Here is a 22,735-nt window from a genome sequence, read left to right on the forward strand (position 1 = left end):
TTGGATTATTATTGTTAAATGACTTTTTAGATACATTTGAATTGTTTAGAAAGTTTAAAATATATGGTGTGATTGAATGGTGTATTCACGTGTTAAATAAAGTGTGATCAAGACATAATACTTTTAGGAAAGAAAATACCGTGTTAAGATTGTTTAAAATGTGCATTGACCAGGGATTGGTCTAGAATGAGATATTCTGACTCTCCTAATATAATGAAATCATATAGATGAAGTTATTCAAGTGGTGAGAGTCGAAGGAGGTTCATATGAATGGATAAATTGTTTGAAAGATAACTAACTTTACCTGTTATATGAATTAACCCTGTCATAATAGGAGAGAAATGATATTGAGATTATTATGCGCATAGCTGTGTGGATTTCACAGTGATATAGTGTATGACAGGTGCAGATCTCTAAGTCTAAGTCAACCCACGAGTCTTCCAGAAGTAGAGTCAAATGTCTATGTGTTGTGAGTCAGTAAAAGTCTGACATGAGAAAGATGAATTGTGAATTTTGATAGACACTTATGATTATGTGAAATGCATGAATATTGATGGTTTTAGGTAAATTTTTAAAGTTATATTTATGTTACAAGTTTTAAAAAATAAATAATAGCTAGTTTACCATTTTATTTGTTTTGTGGTTGTTTTCTTTAATCTGTGATGATCGTGTATTTACACATAAAAAAAAACCTATACTTTTTTTACAATATTTAAACTCAAATTGATATTAATAAATGTAGAAGTTTTAAAAGAAATATAGAACACTAAAAAATTCAGAAAGAGGGAGGAAGTAAATAATGCCAAATCATTTGCATAACACAAATTTTAAAAAATAATATAAAAAAGTGAAACATAAAACACAAAATTTGTGAAGTAAGAACTTTCATCTTTAAGACGCAAAAGTATAAAAAAAAAAACAAATTTCGAAATATTTTCTCTCTTTTGAATTTGTTACATAGTGTGCATGCAGATAGAAATAGCAGATGTAAACGCGTTTGCTTTATGGGGAATTGTATAAATTTAGTGTCTCACTACTATGTAAAGAAAGTAAACAACAGTTACGTATGCAATTGTGTAATCTTTATTTTGCACATTGTTTAAAAATAATCGATTATATATTTTACATAATTAATTACACATTTTATTTTATAGAGTGATGTTATTTTGTAATTTTTATGCCTAATTCGTATTCCATAACTCTTATCTTTATCTCAATACCCCAAATTTAATTATAACCCTAGCCCTAACCCAAGACATCAAATGTAATGATAGTCCTAATTATAATACATATTCATATTACATGTCCACATGAGATTTTTTAGGAAAAAATATTTTTTAATTATAAACAATCAAAATTCACAACAAAATAAATTATATTAATTTTTCACTTTTTTACATGCAAAGTTAATTTTGTAATATTTATTTTTATTAATTAAAAAAATATAATCTTTTTCATAAATATTTTCTCTCCTCTCCACCATATAATACAAACAATTCACATTCATCCTATTTTTTCCTTCAAATTCAATTTCAGTAATAATATCTTGATTGACAAGGATTTTCAAAATTCATCAACTCATTACATACAAATTTTTAAATTTTTTGAAATATTACATTATTTTTGTTTATTTTAAAATAATTAATATGTGAATACAAATTTCAAAGGTTTTAAATTAATTAAAACCAAAATTAAAAATATCTTAAATATTTTAATGTTAATGAATTTATATATACAGTATAATATGAATATGTTTATTCAATAATTTAAAGGATTATTTCACAAAACTTATTATCCAACGTATTAGTTTAATAAATTTCAACTACCAATCAAATGTTTATTTTTTATTTAAGTTTTTAGTAATTTTTTAAAATATAAATCAAATAAAAATAACAACACATTAACTAAATATATGAAAGCAAATTATATTTGGATTATTGGCATTCAGAAAATCAAGTCTTCAGGCCCAAAGGCTGAAGCTTGATCTCATTCATGGTATAAATAAATACTTCCCGGTAAACCCTAAACCCTAAAGAAACCCAGTTCGCAATTCTCATCACACATCACCCCTTTGATGCTCCTTTCACTCCCTTTCAATTGCTAACCCACAGACCACTAAAAATCTAAGAAGAGAGAGAAAGAAGCACAACAAGGATGTCGGAGGAAGATGAATCAATGGTGGAACAGAGTGATAATGGATTAGGACTTGATTTTATACTGAGCCTAGACGATGTTCCATCAAAGCTCCCTCCACACCTTGAACTTTTCAGAACGCGTGTTCTTTGTAACAACGATGCTCCTATACATGTAAACCCTCATGCTCTTGCCCTCTTTTTTGTTCTCTTCAAGTTATTTTAATTTTACCCTTTTTATGCTACATAGTTTTTACTCCTTTTAAAAGTATTTTTAACACTAATTTTTTATAAAGTTTCTATCTTCTCAATTGGGGTGCTGGAATTTTTGGAGTTAGGATTCCAAGTATCGCACTTGTTATGTATCTTAGAGAGGTTTGTTTTCTTATTTACATTTTTCTATGTTGGTGTTTGTAGACGGATACTATACATTATTCTGGTGCTTACGGGGCTTTGGGAGTTGATAACAGTCAGCAGTTTGATCGCTTCCGTGAAAACTTCAAAGTTGAAGTGAAGCGGCTTACTGACAGTGACATGGAGTTTGATATGATTGGTATAGATCCAGCAATCGCCAATGCATTTCGAAGAATTCTTATATCAGAGGTGATCTATTTTTGCTTCCCTAATTGTGTGCAATGCTGATGGCATTTTTAAAATATTTTGATGCATTTGTTAGTGCTATTTTTGGAGGTTAGATGTCTTGGCATAATCTCCAACACTTGCTCCTTCTTCTTAAATTTTGTTTTTTAATAAGTATCCAATAGTAGAGATGATGCCCAGTCATGAGCCTTTACTAGTTTATAATTTTGAATGTGTTAATGTCTTTGTACAGTATCTAGAATGATTTGTCAGAATTTCTGAAATTAAATTAGCATGTTTTGGACCTATGACTGTACAAGCAGCCATATTTGGAGGGGATGTACACGTGTCCTTGTAGAGAAGAATGTTTTATTGTAGAGTTTGATGACGGACTTTAAATAATACTTTGAGAAACTTAAATGCAGACATTGATTGTTTTTTTCCAAGTCTTAAACTGTGAAAAGGTAACAAAGAGATCTATTTCTACCTTTATTAAACCTCAAGTTACTTTGGGTTGACCCATATATATCTACTCGATATTATCTAGTGTCTATTAACTAGACGACTACTAAAGGCATTGGATTGTGTGAATCGTTTAGTAGGTTCTGAAACACTGCTATTCAAGCTGCCCAATCTTTTCTGTCATTCAATCAGCTTTGAAATAAGAGTAAATATCAGTATCAGGGAAAAGTATAAGATGAATGTTGGGTTAGTAGGTAATGATAATGCCATTTTGGAGCAACGAACGTATGTTATTGACATGTGCTCTTTAGATTTTTCATTTTGGTTTTGGTTCTACAAAATCTTCGCAGACTATACTGAGGTATGCTGCAGATTTATAGCTCCACAAAGTAAGATTCTGGTATAAAGTTGATGCTGCTACCCATCGCAGCTATGCATTGCCTGTAGTAGTGAAATCTGGTTTGAAACCAGTTAAAACTGACTCAATATTTTAAATGGTTTGAAATCAGTTCAATTCATAACAGTTCTTGAAAAGTGGTTTGGTTCCCAACTGCCTCTAAAACAATTCTCATGTTTGAATTAAGAATTGGACTGTTTAAAGCTGTTTGGTGTTTAAGAAAATTCAATTTTGCACACCTCAAAATTTAATTATTATTAAAAAATGTATGTTTTCTATTAACATATTCAGGAATCTTACATCAGGATAGTTATGGAAATACTTATTATGAAATGATAAATTATATATAGATAAGTATCTAGAAAATGTGATGCCCTTTACAATTAGAATGTTTACTTTAAATTTGCTTAAAGCCAGAGGGGAATATTGAATGAGGGGGGTTAATTTACTTGCTTTTGATGTTTTTTGCTGAATTGAATTTTCTTTTATTAACTCTGGTTATCTATATCTTTTAAAGCAGTCTTACTTTGATTTTGTTCATTGCTTTGTATGATGACTTTGAGTAGGTTAGTGGTAGTGTAGTTGTGAAGTACTGGTGGAAATAATGTTTTTTTTTTGTGGTTTTATAATTTAGGTTCCAACAATGGCTATTGAAAGAGTATATATCGCAAACAATACATCAATTGTACAAGATGAAGTTCTTTCCCATAGATTGGGTCTCATTCCAATTCGTATTGATCCCAGGCTATTTGAATATCCAGGTCTATATCTATACTAACCTATACGTAATTGTATTTGTCATTAATTTTATGACTTTCCGGTTTGTAACTTGAAAATTTGAACTACTATGTACACTTTGCAGTGTGTTTCCCTGTATGGACGCAGTTAAATGTGTTATTATTGCCTTTCTTTTGAATAGATAGTGCAGGAGACGACAATAATGAAAAGAACACCATTGTCTTTAGGCTACATGAACGTTGTCGAGTGGGTCAACCTCGTATTACTGGTACGTGACTTGAAGCTCCTGCTTGCTAATATATATGTTAGTTTTAATTTCTTATTTAGCTATTTAAATTAATCCTTTACCCTGGCTGCAATCTGTTTTGATTGATGATATTGGGATATTATTGCAGTGAAATCCGATAAGCTAAAGTGGTTACCTAATGGGAGCGAGCTTCCCAGTGAAGATGTCAAACCAAATACATCTTCAAAACCAAAGACGTTTACATCTTTTACTTGCAGCCAAAATTCACTTCCTGAATTTTCCAGCAATTCACTTGAGCTTACAGATTCGGATATTATATTAGCTAAACTTGGACCTGGTCAGGTAACCTTCTTCTCTAAAAGGAGTGTAATCACGTTTTCTTTTCTTTCTAAATTTTATGAGTTAAGCTTTAGATAGATAAATTATCTTTCATGAATAACTTTCTTCTCCAAAAGGATTGCTTTTTGGATCTTATTATACGTGATATTGTGATGTTATCTTTCTACCCTGAAACTATTTTAACATTTATTATCAATAGGGATGACAATGGGGCGAGTGCGTGATTGACTATACCGGGCCTTGTCCCTGTCCCCGAAGTAAAAAAATTATACACATCCTAGTCCCCATTTTTGTCGGGTATGAAATTTGTGTCCTATCTCCTCTCGTTGGGTATCAGTATATTTGTACTTGCACCCGTACCTACTAATGATCCCATATTAATTAAATAATTTTCTTACCAAAAAAATAAAAACACAGTAAAGAAAGTGTGATATTATAATAAATTATATAATTGAAATTTCATGATAACTAGAACATTTATTATTTTTGCAAATGTCGAGAGAGAAATATATTGGGGATTGAGTGAACTTGTTGGATATCAGACTAGTTGAACGGTTGAAATATAGAATGAAAAATAATGTAGCAAGAGGAGAGTTCTTCAAATGAAACAAAATGAAGAACCAAGAGAAAAGAGAAGATTGAGAGTTCTCACATAGCAAAAAGTAAATATCAAATAAAAATAATGAAAAAAACAAAAATAATTTAATGTGTCCTAGAAATGATTTAATTCGATAAAACTGATGTTTACTTATCTTGAAATGCAATACATCATTTGAAGACAATCTCACAAAGGAAAAACTTTGTAATTGGGGTTGTGATGGAAGAGAACAATGTAAATTAGTCTTTAGGTTACTTAATAAACTAAATATGTTTTAGTAATTTAAAACAGGGATGAAGTGTGTATGTTCATGTTCATACCCATATTCATACCTGTGCCTAGTCAATATGGAGATTTTCCATCAAAATTGGGATGTGTTCGGACAATATTTGTGGAGTTTATTTACCATCTCTAATTTTCAATGCATACAGTTCCACTACTAGCCAACTTTTTTCCTCATAGACTGTATAATTGCTCTTTAATGACATATTTGTTACTACACGAGGTTTATTTACCTCTGTTTCTATCTATCCTTTTGCTTACCATGTAATGCAAGACACTGAGTTATATGTTTTTTCAAGCTTGTTTCTGTTTACTTGTCTTCGTATAGAATACTGAAAGTATATTTGATACTGAATATGGTATACATATACTATTTGTAGGAAATTGAACTTGAAGCACATGCAGTTAAAGGCATTGGTAGGACACATGCAAAATGGTCCCCAGTTGCCACTGCTTGGTATAGGATGCTTCCGGAGGTAAGGGAATACAATATATCTTATCTACTAGTCATACTCACTTCGAACACTGCAAAAAACTTGCAAATTCTGCCACGTGTAAGCTTGATTTTTTTGTCTCTCTTCTAGGTTGTACTCTTGGAAGATTTTGTGGATGAGCAGGCTGAAAAATTAGTAAATAAATGTGAACCTAATGTGTTCGATATTGAAGACATTGGAAAAGGTAGTTCAGTTTTTGTTTCAGTGCTGTCGTGGACCATATTATAGTGAAGGATGATTATTGTTTTTCTCTTTGGCACTTAGTTTGCTGATTTGGTTATTGAGTAGGTAAAAGAAGGGCAACAGTAGCCAGACCACGGAATTGCACTTTGTGTAGGGAATGCATCAGAGGGGGCAAAGAATGGGAAGATCGAATATCAATACGTCGCGTTAAACATCATTTCATTTGTAAGTTGTACCCTAAACACTAGACCTTCAAAGTTATCTGAAATCTTAGCATACAAAAAATTACATCATTTTTAGTAGGCTAGTCTCAACATAACTTGTTCTTGTTGTGGTTCAGCTTAGAAGTAATAATTTATTGAGTAGGTTTATTGACATGACTGATGCCATATATTGATTCTCTTTATTAAGAAAAAAGGCCTTACAGATGTTGGTTATCTAATGAGATATTCCCGAGAATGTTGATACATTAGATTATAGCCAATGGTTATGCTGTGGCAAATATAAAGAATGCTAGCAACACTCTCATTAGGATTGATTGAAACATATTGGAAACCACCAATTTAAATAAATAAATGAGAATCATTAAATGAGAAGCAGATCCAATAAAATTATGGCAGGTATAAGATGAAATGATGCATGCAAAGAGTCTCTACTTTTTTGTGCAAATTTGGTTTGACTAAAAGATGAATGTTTGAAATGTTGCAAAAAGATCTTACATATTTATCTTTTTACTCGTCTGTGTAGTTACTATTGAATCAACTGGAGCATTACCACCTGAAGTGCTATTCACTGAAGCTGTGAAGATTTTGGAAGATAAATGTGAACGTGTGATTACTGAGTTTTCTTGATTCTTCTTTTTGCTGTGTCATAATCTTAAAATCAATGAAATGGATAAGTGTGATCCATGTTCAGTTCTGATATGATTCAATTTTTTAGGACTCCTTATAAATTAAAGCTCTTTCCTTACTCTTAGTTAAGCTATGGATGTCTGCATGTTTTATATCCAGTAGTAGTTTAACTCACTAATGGATTTTAATTTGTCTTGTTCTTTTTTATCTTCAAATTTTAATTTTTTTTAGATTAGTGATGACACTATTTAAAAATGTTGTCATATTATTGACCATATTGTTTCACTAGTAAGTGGCAATAATTATTCCATTTTTAAAAATGAAAAGAAATAATTTGACCTTGTACTCACTGCACAAATAACTTAAAGGAGTGTTAGAGTTTTAGTTAGAACATCAAAACTAACTTTTAATTTGGATTGAATGTTGGATCAATATGCTTAACATTTTTAAGAACTAGGTAAAAGTAAAGTTTATTTCAAATTTTAGTAAATTTAAATAAACAAGTATAAATAGAATAATACATGAAAGAAATATTGTTTATTTATTTTGATGAAATGTTCAAACGAGAAGATTTAATGTCTAATCTAGATTTAAGTTTTTGGACGATGGATAAATAATAAGAGTTTTTTAGATGTTAAGTTTTATAAAATAACCTAATTTCATGGAGTGAATATTTATATAGTAAAAGTATTTAAATGTTGAATGTTGTAATTTTTTGTATTATATATTTAGTAAATTTGTATACTTAATCAAGATAACTAAAATAATTACAATAAAGGATGTTGGAGTTATGAACTTACATATATTTATATTTACAAATTTATTCGATTACTCTATTCATTTAGGTTTAATTACTTTTTATATTTGAGGTTAATATTTAATTTATTATAGTGATTTTTTTCTTAAAATCAATGTGGTCCTTTATGTTAAATTTGGATCAACGATGTTAAGTGTTTATGATGTGGTAGAGAGAAGTGTAAATGTGGACTTTACGGCGATTTGAACAATTTTGTTGATTTGGATTCTTGATTGTGGTACCGTGTTTGTTAAGTATTTTTCATTTTCATTGTGTGCGTTTAACGATTGGTTGATTCAGAGGTTTATGGTAAGTTTTTGAAATGTTATTTATTTGATTCAGTTATTTTATATGTTGTATGTTGCGTAATTAATTACTTTAAGAAAACTTTTGTAGTAATTTAGGATTTATGGTCCCACCATGTGCAAAATCTTCGTGTATGTGGTCCATTGTGGTCTTACATTCCTTTTTAGTTTATTAAATGAAGGATTTATTTGTATTTTGTTTAGTATTTTTATCTACATCTATATTTTATAAGGATACCTTTTATAAATTTGTTATCATATATGAAAGTTTTTTTTACCTTGTGGTCCACCATAATGAGAAATTTTTGGAAGGTAACAAAGTGAGATATGTGGATGGTCAGACATCAACATTGTCATGAAACTCTGATAGATGGAGTTACTTTGAAATAGTACGCATTGTGAAGGAGATGATGTTTTTAACAATAAATCGAATGTGGTATTTACATGGAGGTTGTTCTGTGTTAGAGAAAAATTGTAGATTTTGGTTGATGATGGTGGTGCAATAGATATGCTGAAAGTTACAAATAGATATGATGAAATTTATTTATTTTTAGTACACAATGTATTAAAGGTACAAGTTGTGGAGCATTATTTTATAGAATATAGGGACAAGGGTGAGGGTAAGGATGATTGATGGTCAGGAAGGTGATGCTGAGAAGGATGAGCTTCATGACAGTCAGGTTGAGGAAGCTGACATTGAGGATGATGATGGTGAGGAAGTTGATCTTGAGCGGGGTGATGGTGAAGATATTGAGGCTGTTGGTGAGTCTGATTCTAAGGTTGTTGGTGAGGCTGGAGCAGAGGCTCTTGTTGAGGTTGATGCCGAGGCTCTTGGTGAACTGATGCTGAGGGTGTTGGTGAGGCTGATGCTGATGACAATGTTGGGCATGTGTTAGAAGATTCTTCATGGTTAAGGAAGGACAATATTGAATTTGTTGAAGTTCATAGTGAGGTTGACAATGCAAGAGGTGAGAGCTATTGAGAGTAGGCAAAAATGAAGAAATAGAAGAGAGACAAACATTCTCATAGATGGTTATGAACCAAATTTTGCAGATGATTTGTAAAATTTGTCTAGTGATGAAGATAAGATTGAAGTTAAACTTGTGCATGATAGAAGGATTTTTAAGAATGCGAATGAAATAGAGTTGAAACATAAACCTACTCCAAATAGTAAAATGCACGTCAATGTCTAAAATATTAAAGGGATAAAGGACAAATGTAAGAGTTTTTGCTTGCTTCACTAAATCATTTGAGACCTAAGTTATATAATTTTTTTAAAATTATTTTTGGAATTTTGATTTGAAATGAAGGAGTGCTAAGGTTGGATTTTGGTAATGGTGGATTGCAGGTGGAGGCAAGGCTCATGTCCAACAAGGTGCATTGGAGGTTGTGGTTGTGATTGGAAGTTTGAATTAGGTGATTGAGGTAAGAATGTGTGATTGAATAGTGTTTGGGATGAAATTAGGAATGTATTGCTTTCTAGAAATCAAATTATGGAAAAACTAGAGTAAGCAATATAGAAGCATTCTGAAAATTTTGTTCCTTGAGAGGGTTATTTGCTTTTTGAAAATGTAAATTCAAAAGAGATTTTTATAATGGAAAACGTATTCTAGAAAGAAAAATCCAGAATGTTAGTTATGAATTTTAATATGAATTTCGAAAGAGAAAATATCATTTTTCTTCTTCCCACAAAATGCATTTGAGAAAACACAAAAGAATTATCGAAAAACAACCACAAGTCAATAATTTAATAATATCAAGATAAAATTATAAATGTTAATAAATATATACACACCGCATCTAAATTATTTAATACTATAATAAATATATTTAATTTTAATACATACAATTTTTTTTAAACTTTTTACTGTTACTTTTTATTAACCAAGTTAAATGAGTAATACTTACTTCTCTATTTTATTTAATCTACTTTCTTTTAAAAAATATAGAGAAGCATATATATATATATATATATTTTGTAGATTACATTATTGTTCCTGCTAGGGAGATGGGACCTAGAGAACTGTTGAAGTCTTCTTCTCCCTCCTTCGGTCGGGCAGGTGGCTGGGTGATGAACTGGGATCCTTCTCTTTCTTCTGCTTACCCTTCGGCACTCGGAACTCGGTCGTCGGGTGAACACCGGATGGTGGGGGTACCTACGAAGGCACTCCGACGCTCAAGTCAGTAAAGCGGGTGGTTAGCTCTCAGGTAGGTGAACAGTAATAATGACATACCTTACTCCTTGAAATGCGTGCTATTTATATTATTCTAGTGGGCCTACCTTGTTGGGTCCGTTTATCGAGGTGGATACCGCTTAGGGTTGCATTACCTAATTCTTGATGGTGGATTAGCTTCACTGATCTCGCGTTAGTTGTAATGGGGTTCGGCCATCGGCCAATTCCCATGGTAAGGGTCGGTCATCGGCCAAATACCTGTGGTCTTCGGCCGTCTAAGTTGAGTCGTCTAAGGTCTCGGCCTCTCGGCCAAGTCTCCAAAGGTCTCGATCTCTCGGCCAAGTCTTCTAAGGTCTCGGCCTGTCGGCCAAGTCTTCTAAGGTCTCGGCCTGTCGGCCAAGTCTTCTAAGGTCTCGACCTCTCGGCCAAGTCTTCTAAGGTCTCGACCTCTCGGCCAAGTCTTCTAAGGTCTCGACCTCTCGGTCGCCTCGGCCAAGCCTTCCAAGGTCTCGGCCTGTCGGCCAAGTCTTCTAAGGTCTCGGCCTGTCGGCCAAGTCTCCAAAGGTCTCGGCCCACGGCCGGTCTACCAAGTAGGTTCTCATGGTCTCGGTCAGGCTGACACGGCATCGGGCAGCCGTGTGGGTCCCGATCTCTCCCCCGTACCGGTACAATTATTATTTTAATAGCAACTTAATTTGTAATTTAAAAGTTAGAATGTGTTCAGAAAGTATTTTTTTTTTTCCTTATTTTAGCTGATTTAATGAAAAATAAGTTGTTTATATAAAATTATAGGCACCGTTGATTTTTATTTTTTTCCTTTTAATGTGTATAAAGATCAATGGTTTACAATTGTCGATGCACGTTGAATCAAAACCACGACTAGCACTGCCTGAGGCGGTGCTCCACTTGTTGGGTTTCGCTACCTTTCGATTGGTGCCAAAGTTTTGATTTTTCAGAGGTATCATCCAAGATTCACTCCCTTTTCTTCAAATTCAGCCACTTTTTCCAAAAGGGTGTTTTCCATCTCGTGTTTTTCATGTCTGTTTATTGATTTCTAATATTCCTAGTATTTTCTGTACATTCAGTTATCATTTTATTTTTACAGGGTGTTTGGATAATAATTTTGATTTTTAATTTTTTCTCATTGAATTAGGCTTGTATTATCTGAAATAAGTCTCTTATTAGATTGAATTGGAGATATGAACCTTGCTGATTGGGATCAAGAACTGAAAAAGTATCAGGATGTGATAGCTTCAGGTACCAAGAATATGAAAATAAAGGCCATAATGATGCTGGCTCGTATTTCTAAGCATGCCCCTGAACCTGTTTTAGCTCGCACCATACCCATTCTCACTGAGATTCTTGGTCACAATGTTTTAAATGACTCTGCACCTTCACTTCAAGAGGCTGCTGCTTATTGCTTGAAGTGCATTGCTTGCAGGGGTGATGGTGCGTTGGCAGTTGAAATTGGTGGACATGGTGCTCCTCATTCTTTGATGAGGTTGTTGCCTCACTCTGATGGAAGGATGCAGAAGATCCTGATAAAATGTTTGCTGGTTATTGTTAGTTTTTGCAATGCAAGTAGGACAGTTGTTGCCACCAATGGTGGGGTGGAAGTGATAATTGGTTTGTTGAGTTCTTGCACCAATGATACTAGGAGGTATTTGTTGGAGATTTTGAGTGTGTTAGCATTGAGGAGGGATGTTAGGAAGGCTCTCACTAGACTAAGAGCTCTTCACTATGTTGTGGAGGCTGCTAGTTTTGGGAGCATAGTGTCCAGGGAAAGGGCTTGCCAAGCAATTGGTTTGCTTGGAGTCACTAGACAGACTCGGCGTGTGCTTGTTGAATTGGGAGCAATTCCAGTTCTTGTGTCGTTGTTTCGTGTTGGAGAACACTCTACAAAGCTTGTTGCTGGTAATTCTCTTGGTGTGATATCTGCTCATGTGGATTACATTAGGCCAGTTGCTCAAGCTGGGGCTATCCCCCTTTATGCTGAGCTTCTTGAAGGACCTGATCCTTCTGGGAAAGAGATAGCTGAGGATGTTTTTTGTATATTGGCTGTTGCTGAGGCAAATGCTGTTGAAATTGCTGGTCATTTGGTAAGGATTCTTAGAGAAGGTAATGATGAGGCAAAGGCTTCTGCGGCCGATGTGATGTGGGATCTGTCGGGCTACAAGCATTCAATGTCTGTAGTCAGGGATTCAGGTGCAATTCCTATTCTTGTTGAGCTTTTGGAGAGTGGGAGTGAAGATGTGAAGGTGAACGTTTCTGGGGCATTTGCTCAACTGAGCTATGATGGAACTGATAGAATGTCACTTGCTGAGGCAGGGGCTATTCCAATTCTCATTGACTTGATGAATGATGTTGATGAGGTTGAGGAACTAAGGGATAATGCTACAGAGACTCTTGTCAATTTTTATGAAGATCCATTGTATCATGATAGAGTGTCCAATGCAATTAATGTTTCTTCATTCAGAAATATGCAGAATAGGTTGGTTCATATTCGTGCATCGAATGAGCACATGGCTAGATCCTTGAGAAGAATGAGCGTTGAGCAGCTCACATGGAACCCAGATGTTGTATAATCAGTTTGAGGGTGTCTTTTTGATCTCAAAGCATTTGCAGAATAGGCTTCTCTCTCTTAAGTTTTAGGACTACACTTTGATGCAGTACCATGAATGCTGTTGGTGCGGTTGTCTAATCAGAATAGGTAAAACTTCCTATCTCCTTAGAAAACACCACCAATTTTATCAGTTTTATACCCTAGCATAGATGCATGTTGTGATGAGAATTTGGAGAAACTAGAGAGAGATCTTGATATTTGCAGAAGTTCACAGACAAATATAAATGGGTGAGTTAGTGTTTTACTTGTAGCAAAATATCTAAATTTGCATAACTTTCTTGTATTGTCATTAGTAATGTTATTCATTGTGAATCAGAAACAGTCATACCCTTTTACTAAGCTCCTAGGCTATTTTGTATTAGTAGTTTATTTTGAATTCTCATTAGATTTGTTACTGAGTTTACATCCTCTAGAAGAACTATAGCGTGTTTACAAGATCGTCCAACTTTTTAATTTAAGAAGTTCTGAAGAGGAAGAACATGGACAAAACACAAATTGTTTTTTTTATACTCAATGCTTATTTTGATATCTAGACTACAAATTATGAGCTAGTTTGGAGAAATATTTCGACATATTCTTGTCTCAAAAGAAATAAAATATACTAAATTTCTTGCATAAGTTAAAATTAACTCAGACATCTATTTTCAAAAGTTCCATCATATAACTTCTTCAATGCACTTGTAAACTTAAAATAACTGGACATTCTTGCTTTAAAAATTGCTTTGACAACAAGTTTTAAGAATTAAAAGTTCTGAATGCCCTTATAAACTTAAAAGAACTTTACACTCTTACTTTTAAATTTGTTTTAACAATGTTTTATATGTAAAAAGTTCTCATAATAAGCTAAAAATGAACCCATTGAGCTTATACGTACCACTAAGTGACCTCTTTTTTATTGTTGTTTTCACTATTTCTTTCATGAAATAAAAATAAAATAAGCATAGTATGGGATTTTATAATTATAATAATAATAACATTGTTTCATATCTGCACCAAAGAAAACAAGGTTTCATCTATAAGGTGCAAAAAAGCATTAAGTGATAATAAGATTGCTTGTTTTCACTGCATAAAATTTTAAAGTTAGTGCATGAAAGAACAGCTCTTGTCAAAGACTAGAAATTTGCCTTTAGTGTTTAATAAAATTATCATATTATTATGCAGTTCGCGCTATTATACTATTATTACACCAAGACTCTATTATGCTCTTAGGTCTATGTTTTCCACTTTGCATATATGAAACCCAAATAAGGATCCAAATGACTGCCCTTAGTAATGAAGGTCAGATAAGAACCAATCGATTATCTTTAATTTGATGTATACCCAATTTGATTTATCTGTCTTAGAGATGTATCCAAACATTTCACACACAAAGCCTTATACTGTCTCACACTGATGGCCCTGTGATAGTAGAAGCAGAATAGGTATTCAAGTCTGAACTGAAACAGTTTAACCATTTGTGAGAAGTTCAATTATTCTTAGCAGTAAAAACCTCTATATAATATAGAGTGTGCACATTTTCACTCCATAGTCAACTTGTGTAGTGATACCACAATGCAGCAGTCTTAAGCCTCAGGCATCATAACTGGATCATAAAGTAGTAAAAACCTCAGGCATCTTGATGTTAAAATATTCAGAGAGCTAATCAACAGAGGTCTTTGTATGGACATCATATACACCCTCCTCCTCTTGCTTTACTATGTAGCCAGTTTTCTTCTGAATCTCTTCCTGCCAAAACACCAAGAATGTAATGAAATTAATATATAGTTAATTGTAAACCATTGTGCTTGTTAGCAGTGCAAATTTGTTTTTGAACAAAGCTTATAGCGATAGACCGACTTTTGGTATGATTTTCAGTTATTTAAGAAAAATCAAAAGAAACAAACGAAAGAGAGAGCACAGGCATTTATACTGGCTTTACCTTTGAGTCGTTTTTATCAAAGATTTCACCAACTATTTCCTCAACAATATCTTCCAGAGTTACAATCTGTAAAAGGTAATATTGATAACATTTATATGCCATACACATAGGCTCTTTAAAATTTTCAGAACTTATAGGCAGACAACATAAAATAGATTTCAGACAGCTAGTGAGTAGCCTAAAAGTTAACAAGACGTGTACAAGTGATTTTCACAAAAAGTGGTTATGAAATTTAATATGGGATGTCTAGTACATGGGAAACTGAAATAATATTGCAGTTTCCATTTAAAACAAATTAAAAATACAGTTTTTCTATGGCTAGGAAGTTCATGAAATTTCATTTTCTATTCAAAAGAGAAAGATAATGATAATAGAAAAAGAAATAACATCATTCAAGACAGGATACATTTCCTGTTCTTCCTCCTCTATTGCCTCACTTAATTCTGCACCTCTTACCAACAATTTTAGCTCTTCTTCAGTAACATATGGTTCTCTGAAGTAGTAAACAACAACTGATTAATGTGGAACTGCAAAAGTTTCAAGGAGAATGTTCACAAATATAACTGCAACATAAGCAGGGTATGTACCATACAAACTTTATCAGTAATCTGATAAAGCCACCCCACTGGCTTGACCTGGATACACCAGAACCAATATTTATAATAAAAAGAAATTAAATAAAAAAATATCACGTAGAATTCAAATGTGTATTCTTCATAATTTATGTTTTAAAGATCATCAAAGAACAGTATCACTTACCACAAGCCGAATCACATCTGTGGTATTATGAACAGCAAAACTTTTTGGAGTGATCTCAGTGAGAAGCAATATGGCAACCGTGTATGATTATGGATAATTGAATCAAAGACAGATTGGAAATTTATGAGACTTAACAAAAACCATTTATGTGGACATGTATTGCATGTTTTATACAAGTACAACTAGAGAATAGATTCAAGTAATAAGATTATTTCTGCAGCTAACATCCTATTATTTTACAAAAACAGTTAATCATCAGAATTCAGAAATACATAATAATCAGATACTGTAGCATTATTGATAAACATACAGTCATTACTCATGTTGCTAAAACAAGCCAACAATATTCAGTTTACTCATTAATAAAAAATTCTTAAAAATGTTCAATTTAATGTCAAAATTTATCCTTGAACCAATTTGATGTATTTACTGCCGTGTTTTGCACAACTACTTTTAAATTTTAAAAAATAATAATAAAAAAATTCATTTAACATAATGTTTAGTAGGAAGGAAATGAAAGAGAAGGAAAGAAAGGAAACTTCTATAAACTTTTCTTATTTGGATGAAAAGGGAGGGCACCAAATTATTCCCTTACTCAATTTTGGCTCCCTCAAAATTGGGTGGATTTGTACGGGAGAGAAACTTTCATGCTACTATTTAGACTGTATCATATTTAAGAGCTTTATTTGTTTCTCTTTTGAACCAAATAGTGCACAAGAGAAGTATTTTTATATTGAAAACTATGTATAACTAATTCAAGTATAATTTGAAAAGAAAAGAATAAAAAAGGTAAAATTCTTCAAATTATAAAAATGGTATCCATAAATTCAAGAAGATTTTGTCATATGCGGTTGCATAAAAAAAAAAAAAACCACAAAGCCTAAGGAACAAAAGTAACACCCCCTTGGAAATCTACTTAAAAATAAAACTTCTTTGTTCTTTTCTTTCTATCAAAGGTCTTATAATGACCATTTTTTTATTGGTGGACAACTGGTATAAGCTAACAGAAAATTAAAACAGAAAAGATCTTCCAAGATCCTCATAAACAGACAAACATTCATAAATAACCCTAGATAAAATCTTTTAGCCATGAGGGCTTGGACGTCTTTCTAATGGGCCTTTGAGGTGTGAGTCCACTATCAATTGTTGTCCCCTGCAGAGCAACCTTGTCCTCAAGGTTGTTGGATGTGGATTTGGGAAGGGCATTTGGAAGAGGTTGTGGGTCTATGATGGGTTCCTTGAGTGTAGATTGGGGAGGTGTTATTATCAATGGGCTAGGATTGGGTAAGAAACTTTGGTTGGGTCGTGAGTGAGGTATGTGGAGATGTTGAGACTGAATTTGATTTAGTGGAGAGATTTGAATGGGCTGTTGAATGTTATTGGACCGAGTAAGGTGGTGGAGGGGCAAATGCTTCCTACACCCAATCATTTTTGACATGCACCCAACATATTTTTTTAATTTCTAAAAATGCCCTTAATTCCAGAAATAAAAATCCAGAATTGAAAATAATATATTCCGGAAAAATAAATTTGGAAGTGATTATTGAGTTTCAGAAATAAAAATCCGGAAATAAAAATTAAAATTCTATTTCGGACAAAAAAATCCGGAATTGAAAAATAATACATTCTGGAAAAGAAATTATTGTGTTTCGGAAATGAAAATCCGGAAACAAAAATGAAAAACCCATTCCAGATAAAAAAATCCGTAATATAAAATTTCGTTCAGGAAAAAAAAATCTGGAATACATATTTTGGAATTTTTTTTAAGGACAGTTTCGTCTTTTCCGCTAGAATCGGGTACAGTGATATGGTGCAGGAAGCAATTGCCTAGTGGAGGAAGGGCGTGTGGTTGGTGAGACCGGGGTTGTTTCTAGTGTGGGATGGGTTGGGGTGTTTGAGTGGGTTAGGGTTGAATTAGGGTGAATTTGAAAGGTTGGGGAGGGTAAGTGACCGCCAACATTAATGACACACGGGTGGGTATTAAGGAGAGTGTTTGCTGATGTGTTTATGGTGTTAATGGCACGTGGGTGGGTTAGGTGACAAGTGAAGGGTCGTTCAATGGTGGCCCTTGATGGTGGACACGTGTCATTGGTAGCGGAAATCTCGCTGATGTTAGGTGAGAATGTTGCGTGCGGAGGAAGTAAAGAATTTTAATGGTTTAAGTTATCTTTTGAGTGTTCTGGGTTGAGTTATGAGCCATAAAGAGTGTTGGGATGTGGAGGAAAAATGAGAGTGTTGTCGTCGGGGTGGTGAAGGGTGGGGTTTTTGTGGCCGTGGTAAGGTTTAAGTAAAGCAATGTGAAGCAACCACTCCTATGCATTTGATGATGCGATATGGACCATAATATTTTCGAATGAGTTTGTGGTGAGGCTTGGAAGAGAGGGAAAATTGTTGGTATGCTTTTCGTCGTAGTGGCACCCAATTGTTAATGTTGAAGACGTAGTCGTGATTTGTTTGCAATTTGGGCCATGCGATGTTGAGTGTGAGCGAGGGTGGTCTTCAAATGGTGCATTATCTATGTGCACTCTTGTAAGGTAGTGGCGAGAGCTGGTTCTGTTGTCGTGCTCGAAATGTAGTCTGATATGGAAGGTGGAGGTCGCCCATAAAGCGCTTGGAAAGGTGTAGTATTGATTGCGGTATGGTAGGACGAGTTATACCAAAACTCAACAAGGTGTAAGTACTTGTACCATGTCCTCGGATGGTCACTTGCGAAGGTAAATTTCTAATCCTCTATTTATGACTTCCGTTTGACCATCTGTTTGAGGATGATAGGCGGTGCTAAATTTGAGTTTGGTGCCTTGTAGGTGAAAATGTTGCTTCCAAAAAATTACTGAGTAAGAGTGAGTCTCTATCGAAGATGATGGATTTGGGAATGTCGTGCAACCTACAAATCTCAACAGAAAACGGTTAGCCAATTGGGATACGGTGAAGGAGGTGGGTAATGCTATGAGGTGGACAGATTTGGACAAAAGATCACATATGACCCATATCACCGTGTGGCTAAATGTGTTATGAAATCTGTGGTGAGCTCATCCCAAATTTGGGTTGGTGAGGGATTGGGTTGTAAAAGACCTAAGGGTTTGTTGTTGACTTGTTTATTTTTTTTGGCAAGGGAGACATTGTTTGATGAACGATTTGACATCTCTATACATCCCTGGCCAATATAAGGACGCGGCTAGGCGAGCCACAATGGCTTTAAGGCCCGAGTGTCCAACAGAGGGGGTGGCATGGAACTAGTGAAGTATGGTGGTGTGCAGAGATTATATGGATGTTAGATATAGTCTTCGGTCGAGATACAAAAGATCGTTTTGAAAGGTATATTCTTTGTTTTGAGAAGCTGTAACTTTGTGTACTTCTTGTTTCCCCAATTTTGACTGGTAATATTTTTTTAATTGCAAGAGGATTTCTAGGATTGGGGAGGAGATGGCCAAAAAAATAGAAGTGGGTGACCGAGAGAGGAAATAAACTGCTTGATTGTGGCGGTCTGGGCGGTACAAAATATAAAAAATGTAACCAATGAGTTTGGTGGCCATTTTTGTTGCTCTAGAGTAGAACATGCCTTGGTAAGTAACCCCTTAAGACTTCTGTGAGAATTTGGAAATGATTGTCAATTAGGTAGTGTCTCCATTTTTTTATTGCCTTAGTGATTGCGAGCATTTCTTTGACATGCACTAAATTATAATGTATTTTGGAACATAGCTTCTTGCTGAAGAAAGCAATGGGATGACCAGCTTGGGAGAGAACTGTGCCAATGACAGAATTGGAGGCATCTTTTTCAACCACAAACGAAAGAGAAAAATCTAGAAGATGTAGAACAAAGAGTGTAGTTAGGAATTTCTTAAATTGTAAAAAGGTCTTTTGTGCCTCTTCATTCCATGTAAAAACTTTGAATTTTAGTAAATCCGTGAATGGAGGGGCAAGAATGGCATAACCGTGTATAAATTTGTGATAAAACTCGGTAATTCCCAAAAAAACGCGGAGAGTGGTGAGAGAGGTAGGTTTGGGCCAAAGAAGTATGGCCTGAATCTTGTCTGGGTCAGGAGCAACAGTCCCTGCTTGAATGATATGGCCCAAATAGAAAACCCTAGACGTTGCAAACATGCACTTAGATTCTTTGACAAAAAATTGTTGTCTTGAAGTAATTAGAGAGTAATGGTAAGGTGTTGGATATGCTCTGACATGGATTTACTGTAGATAAGGATGTCATAAATAAACTAGCACAAATTGTCTTAGATGCGGTCTTAGGAGGTCGTTCATGGCCGCTTGAAAGGTAGAATGGGCATTAGAAAGCCCAAATGACATAATTAATAACTCTTAATGACCATCAAAGGTTCGAAAAGCTGTTTTATGGCAATCAGTAGACTGTACTTTGATTTGGTGATATCCAGACCCTAAATCCAACTTAATAAACACCCTAGCTTCTGTTAGCTCATCCAGTAATTCATCAATAGTTGGAATTGGAAATCTATCTTTCATTGTAATAGCATTCAAAGCCCTGTAATCAACACAAAAAACGCCACAGACTATCTTTTTTTTAATAAGAATAACCGGTGAAGAGAAAAGGATTTTACTTGGGCAAAAGATACCCTCTCTAACATTTCTCGGATGAGTGATGTCATGTATGTTTGTGGGCATGTGGGTAGCAGTAGGGCTTGATATTTACTGGTGGGGAATTTGGTAGTAAGGGTATTTGGTGGTTTTGTGTGCGGTGGAGGGTAGGCCGTGGATAGTGGTAAAAACTGATTGGTAAGCATGAAAGAGGTTGGAAACATGATGGTGGATATTAGATGGAGGTGGAGAATGAGGATGAGGGTCTGATTTGGAAAACTAAGAGGTGAAAAGTGGATAGTGGTAAAAACTGATTGGTAAGCATGAAAGAGGTTGAAAACATAATGGTGGATATTAGATGGAGGTGGAGAATGAGGATGAGGGTCTGATTTGGAAAACTAAGAGGTGAAAAGATGCTACGGAATTTGTGTGTAAAAGGTGATAAATATTGGTGGTCGAAACATGGTTATCTAAAAGTTTAGTGGTACCTTGCAGAATGATGGGAATGCCATTATGGTTGAAAGAGAGTTGAGGTGCAGAGAAATATGCTTGTAGGAGTCTAAGAGAATATAACCAATCCATGCCAAAGACTAAATCAACACCTTCAATAGGGATTAAGTAGAAGGGAATGGAGAAACAATGTTGTTGAATAGAAACAGTGAGGTTGAGGCATATAAATGTGCAATGTATTTTGTCACCATTGCCAACCATTATGGAAAAGGGTGTGATCGGGAGACTACAAAGGTTAAGAAACGAGGTAAGACAAGGTTGGAGGATGTTATGAGAGCTGCTAGTGTCGATTAAGATGGTGACTGGGAGACTGACAATGTAGCCTTGGAACTTAAATGTGTGGGTTGAAGGTGTGCCGGATAAAGCTTGAAGAGATAGGTGGATGTGAGATGAGTCCACGGGTTCTTGGTCATTGTCTAAGGTGGAAATAGTATCTGGTGATGTATCTGAGGGGCATTCGTCTCCTAGTAACAACAAAAAACGTTTGGTTGCACATTTCTGACCATAAATTTTTTTCTCATCACAATTGTAACATAGGCCCGCGCGCTCTTCGTTCTTGAAGTTGGGCTGAAGAAAGTTTTTTTATAGGAAGAGATGAGGATGTGGATGGTATAGCTGGTTGAAGAAAAAGGGGGCAAGGTGGGGGTAGCAAGTGTTGGGAAGGCTGAAACAGAATGGCTAAGGATTTTTAAAACGCTTGGTGTCATTATTCTTGGATTCCAAGAGTTTGACAAGACCCATGGCTTAGGTGATGGAAGTAGGTTGGAGCATAGCTAACTCACGTCTGATTTTCGGAATAAGGTTAGAGATGAAACAATTAAGGATCATTTCTGGAGTGAGGCCTAAAACTTGATTGCATAGTTTTTCAAACGTTCTCTGGTATTCAATGATAATGCTATTTTGGCATAGTTTGAACAGTTCCACTTGATGTGGAGGGTCCAAAACGTAGTTCTAGAGCACGACTAAAAGAAATCCAATCATTGCATTGGTGATTTTGATACATCCACTTGAACCAACTTAGAGCATCACCATGCATATAAAAAGTCGCCATGTGTAGGCGAGAGTCCCAAGCTATGTTATAAAATTAGAAAAACTGATGAGTTTGAAAGAGCCAATCCAGGGGATCCGAGCCATAAAAAATGAGAGTTGTATTTTGGGTGGTCTAGGCATGGTTGAGATAAGAGGGGAAGAAGAAATTGGTGGGGGAAGAATGGTTGTAGTGGTAGCAAAAATAGAGGAGGTGGTGTTAAAGATTAGGGGTGTGATAGGCGAGATTGTTTCTACAGAAAAAGGTATCGAAGGGTTTGGGGGCAAGTCATTGGGTTGAAAAAGAGTTGCAGGGATGGCAGTTAAGAGAGTGTTGATGGTGTGGGTGAAAGATTCATGCTTTGTTTCCATGCTATTTGGTGGTTTTCTAAAGTTTGGTGAAGGCTATTGTATCGATTTTCATGATGTTCATGGTGTTATGGAGTTGGGTTTGGAGGTTAGCTAATTTGTCTAGGATGAATTGGAGGGTTTCATCTAGGTCTTTGTTTGGTTTGGGAGGCATGGTGCAGGCTCAATGAAAGCACCAATTGATATGCAATTGCATAAGAAAAAAGAACACAAGGCCTACGAAACAGGGGTTAACACCCCATGGAAATCTATTTAAAAATAAAATTTCATTGTCCTTTTCTTTCTATCAGAGGTCTTATAAAGACCATTTTTCATTGGTGGACAACTGACCTAAGTTAACAGAAAAAGAAAACAAAAAAGATCTTCCAAGATCCTCACAAACAGATAGACATTCATAAATAATCC

The 22,735-nt window shown here is 34.6% G+C and overlaps 2 protein-coding genes and 1 long non-coding RNA gene across 4 annotated transcripts; all 3 read left to right on the top strand.

The window, feature by feature from the left end:
• Positions 1 to 1,939: 1,939 nt before the first annotated feature.
• On the top strand, positions 1,940 to 7,502 carry LOC137831315 (uncharacterized). The gene is made up of 9 exons (XM_068638954.1): positions 1,940 to 2,307; positions 2,550 to 2,735; positions 4,205 to 4,331; positions 4,490 to 4,576; positions 4,704 to 4,897; positions 6,155 to 6,250; positions 6,359 to 6,452; positions 6,557 to 6,676; positions 7,199 to 7,502. Exons 1-9 carry the CDS (start codon positions 2,155 to 2,157, stop codon positions 7,300 to 7,302), a joined length of 1,161 nt encoding a protein of 386 aa, XP_068495055.1. The 5' UTR covers positions 1,940 to 2,154; the 3' UTR covers positions 7,303 to 7,502.
• Positions 7,503 to 11,401: 3,899 nt separating this feature from the next.
• Positions 11,402 to 13,539, top strand: LOC137831317 (U-box domain-containing protein 14). The gene is made up of 2 exons (XM_068638955.1): positions 11,402 to 11,535; positions 11,731 to 13,539. Exon 2 carries the CDS (start codon positions 11,777 to 11,779, stop codon positions 13,160 to 13,162), a length of 1,386 nt encoding a protein of 461 aa, XP_068495056.1. The 5' UTR covers positions 11,402 to 11,535; positions 11,731 to 11,776; the 3' UTR covers positions 13,163 to 13,539.
• Positions 13,540 to 18,105: 4,566 nt separating this feature from the next.
• On the top strand, positions 18,106 to 19,819 carry LOC137831318 (uncharacterized). 2 transcript variants are annotated; one of them, XR_011084401.1, is made up of 5 exons: positions 18,106 to 18,591; positions 18,682 to 18,900; positions 18,990 to 19,192; positions 19,288 to 19,440; positions 19,577 to 19,819. It is a non-coding gene; the product is annotated as an uncharacterized lncRNA (long non-coding RNA). The 2 variants fall into 2 exon arrangements; XR_011084402.1 differs by having other exon boundaries at positions 18,994 to 19,192.
• The last annotated feature ends 2,916 nt before the right edge of the window (positions 19,820 to 22,735 follow it).

This window comes from Phaseolus vulgaris, chromosome 6 (genome assembly GCF_000499845.2).
Source record: "Phaseolus vulgaris cultivar G19833 chromosome 6, P. vulgaris v2.0, whole genome shotgun sequence".
NCBI lineage: Eukaryota > Viridiplantae > Streptophyta > Magnoliopsida > Fabales > Fabaceae > Phaseolus > Phaseolus vulgaris.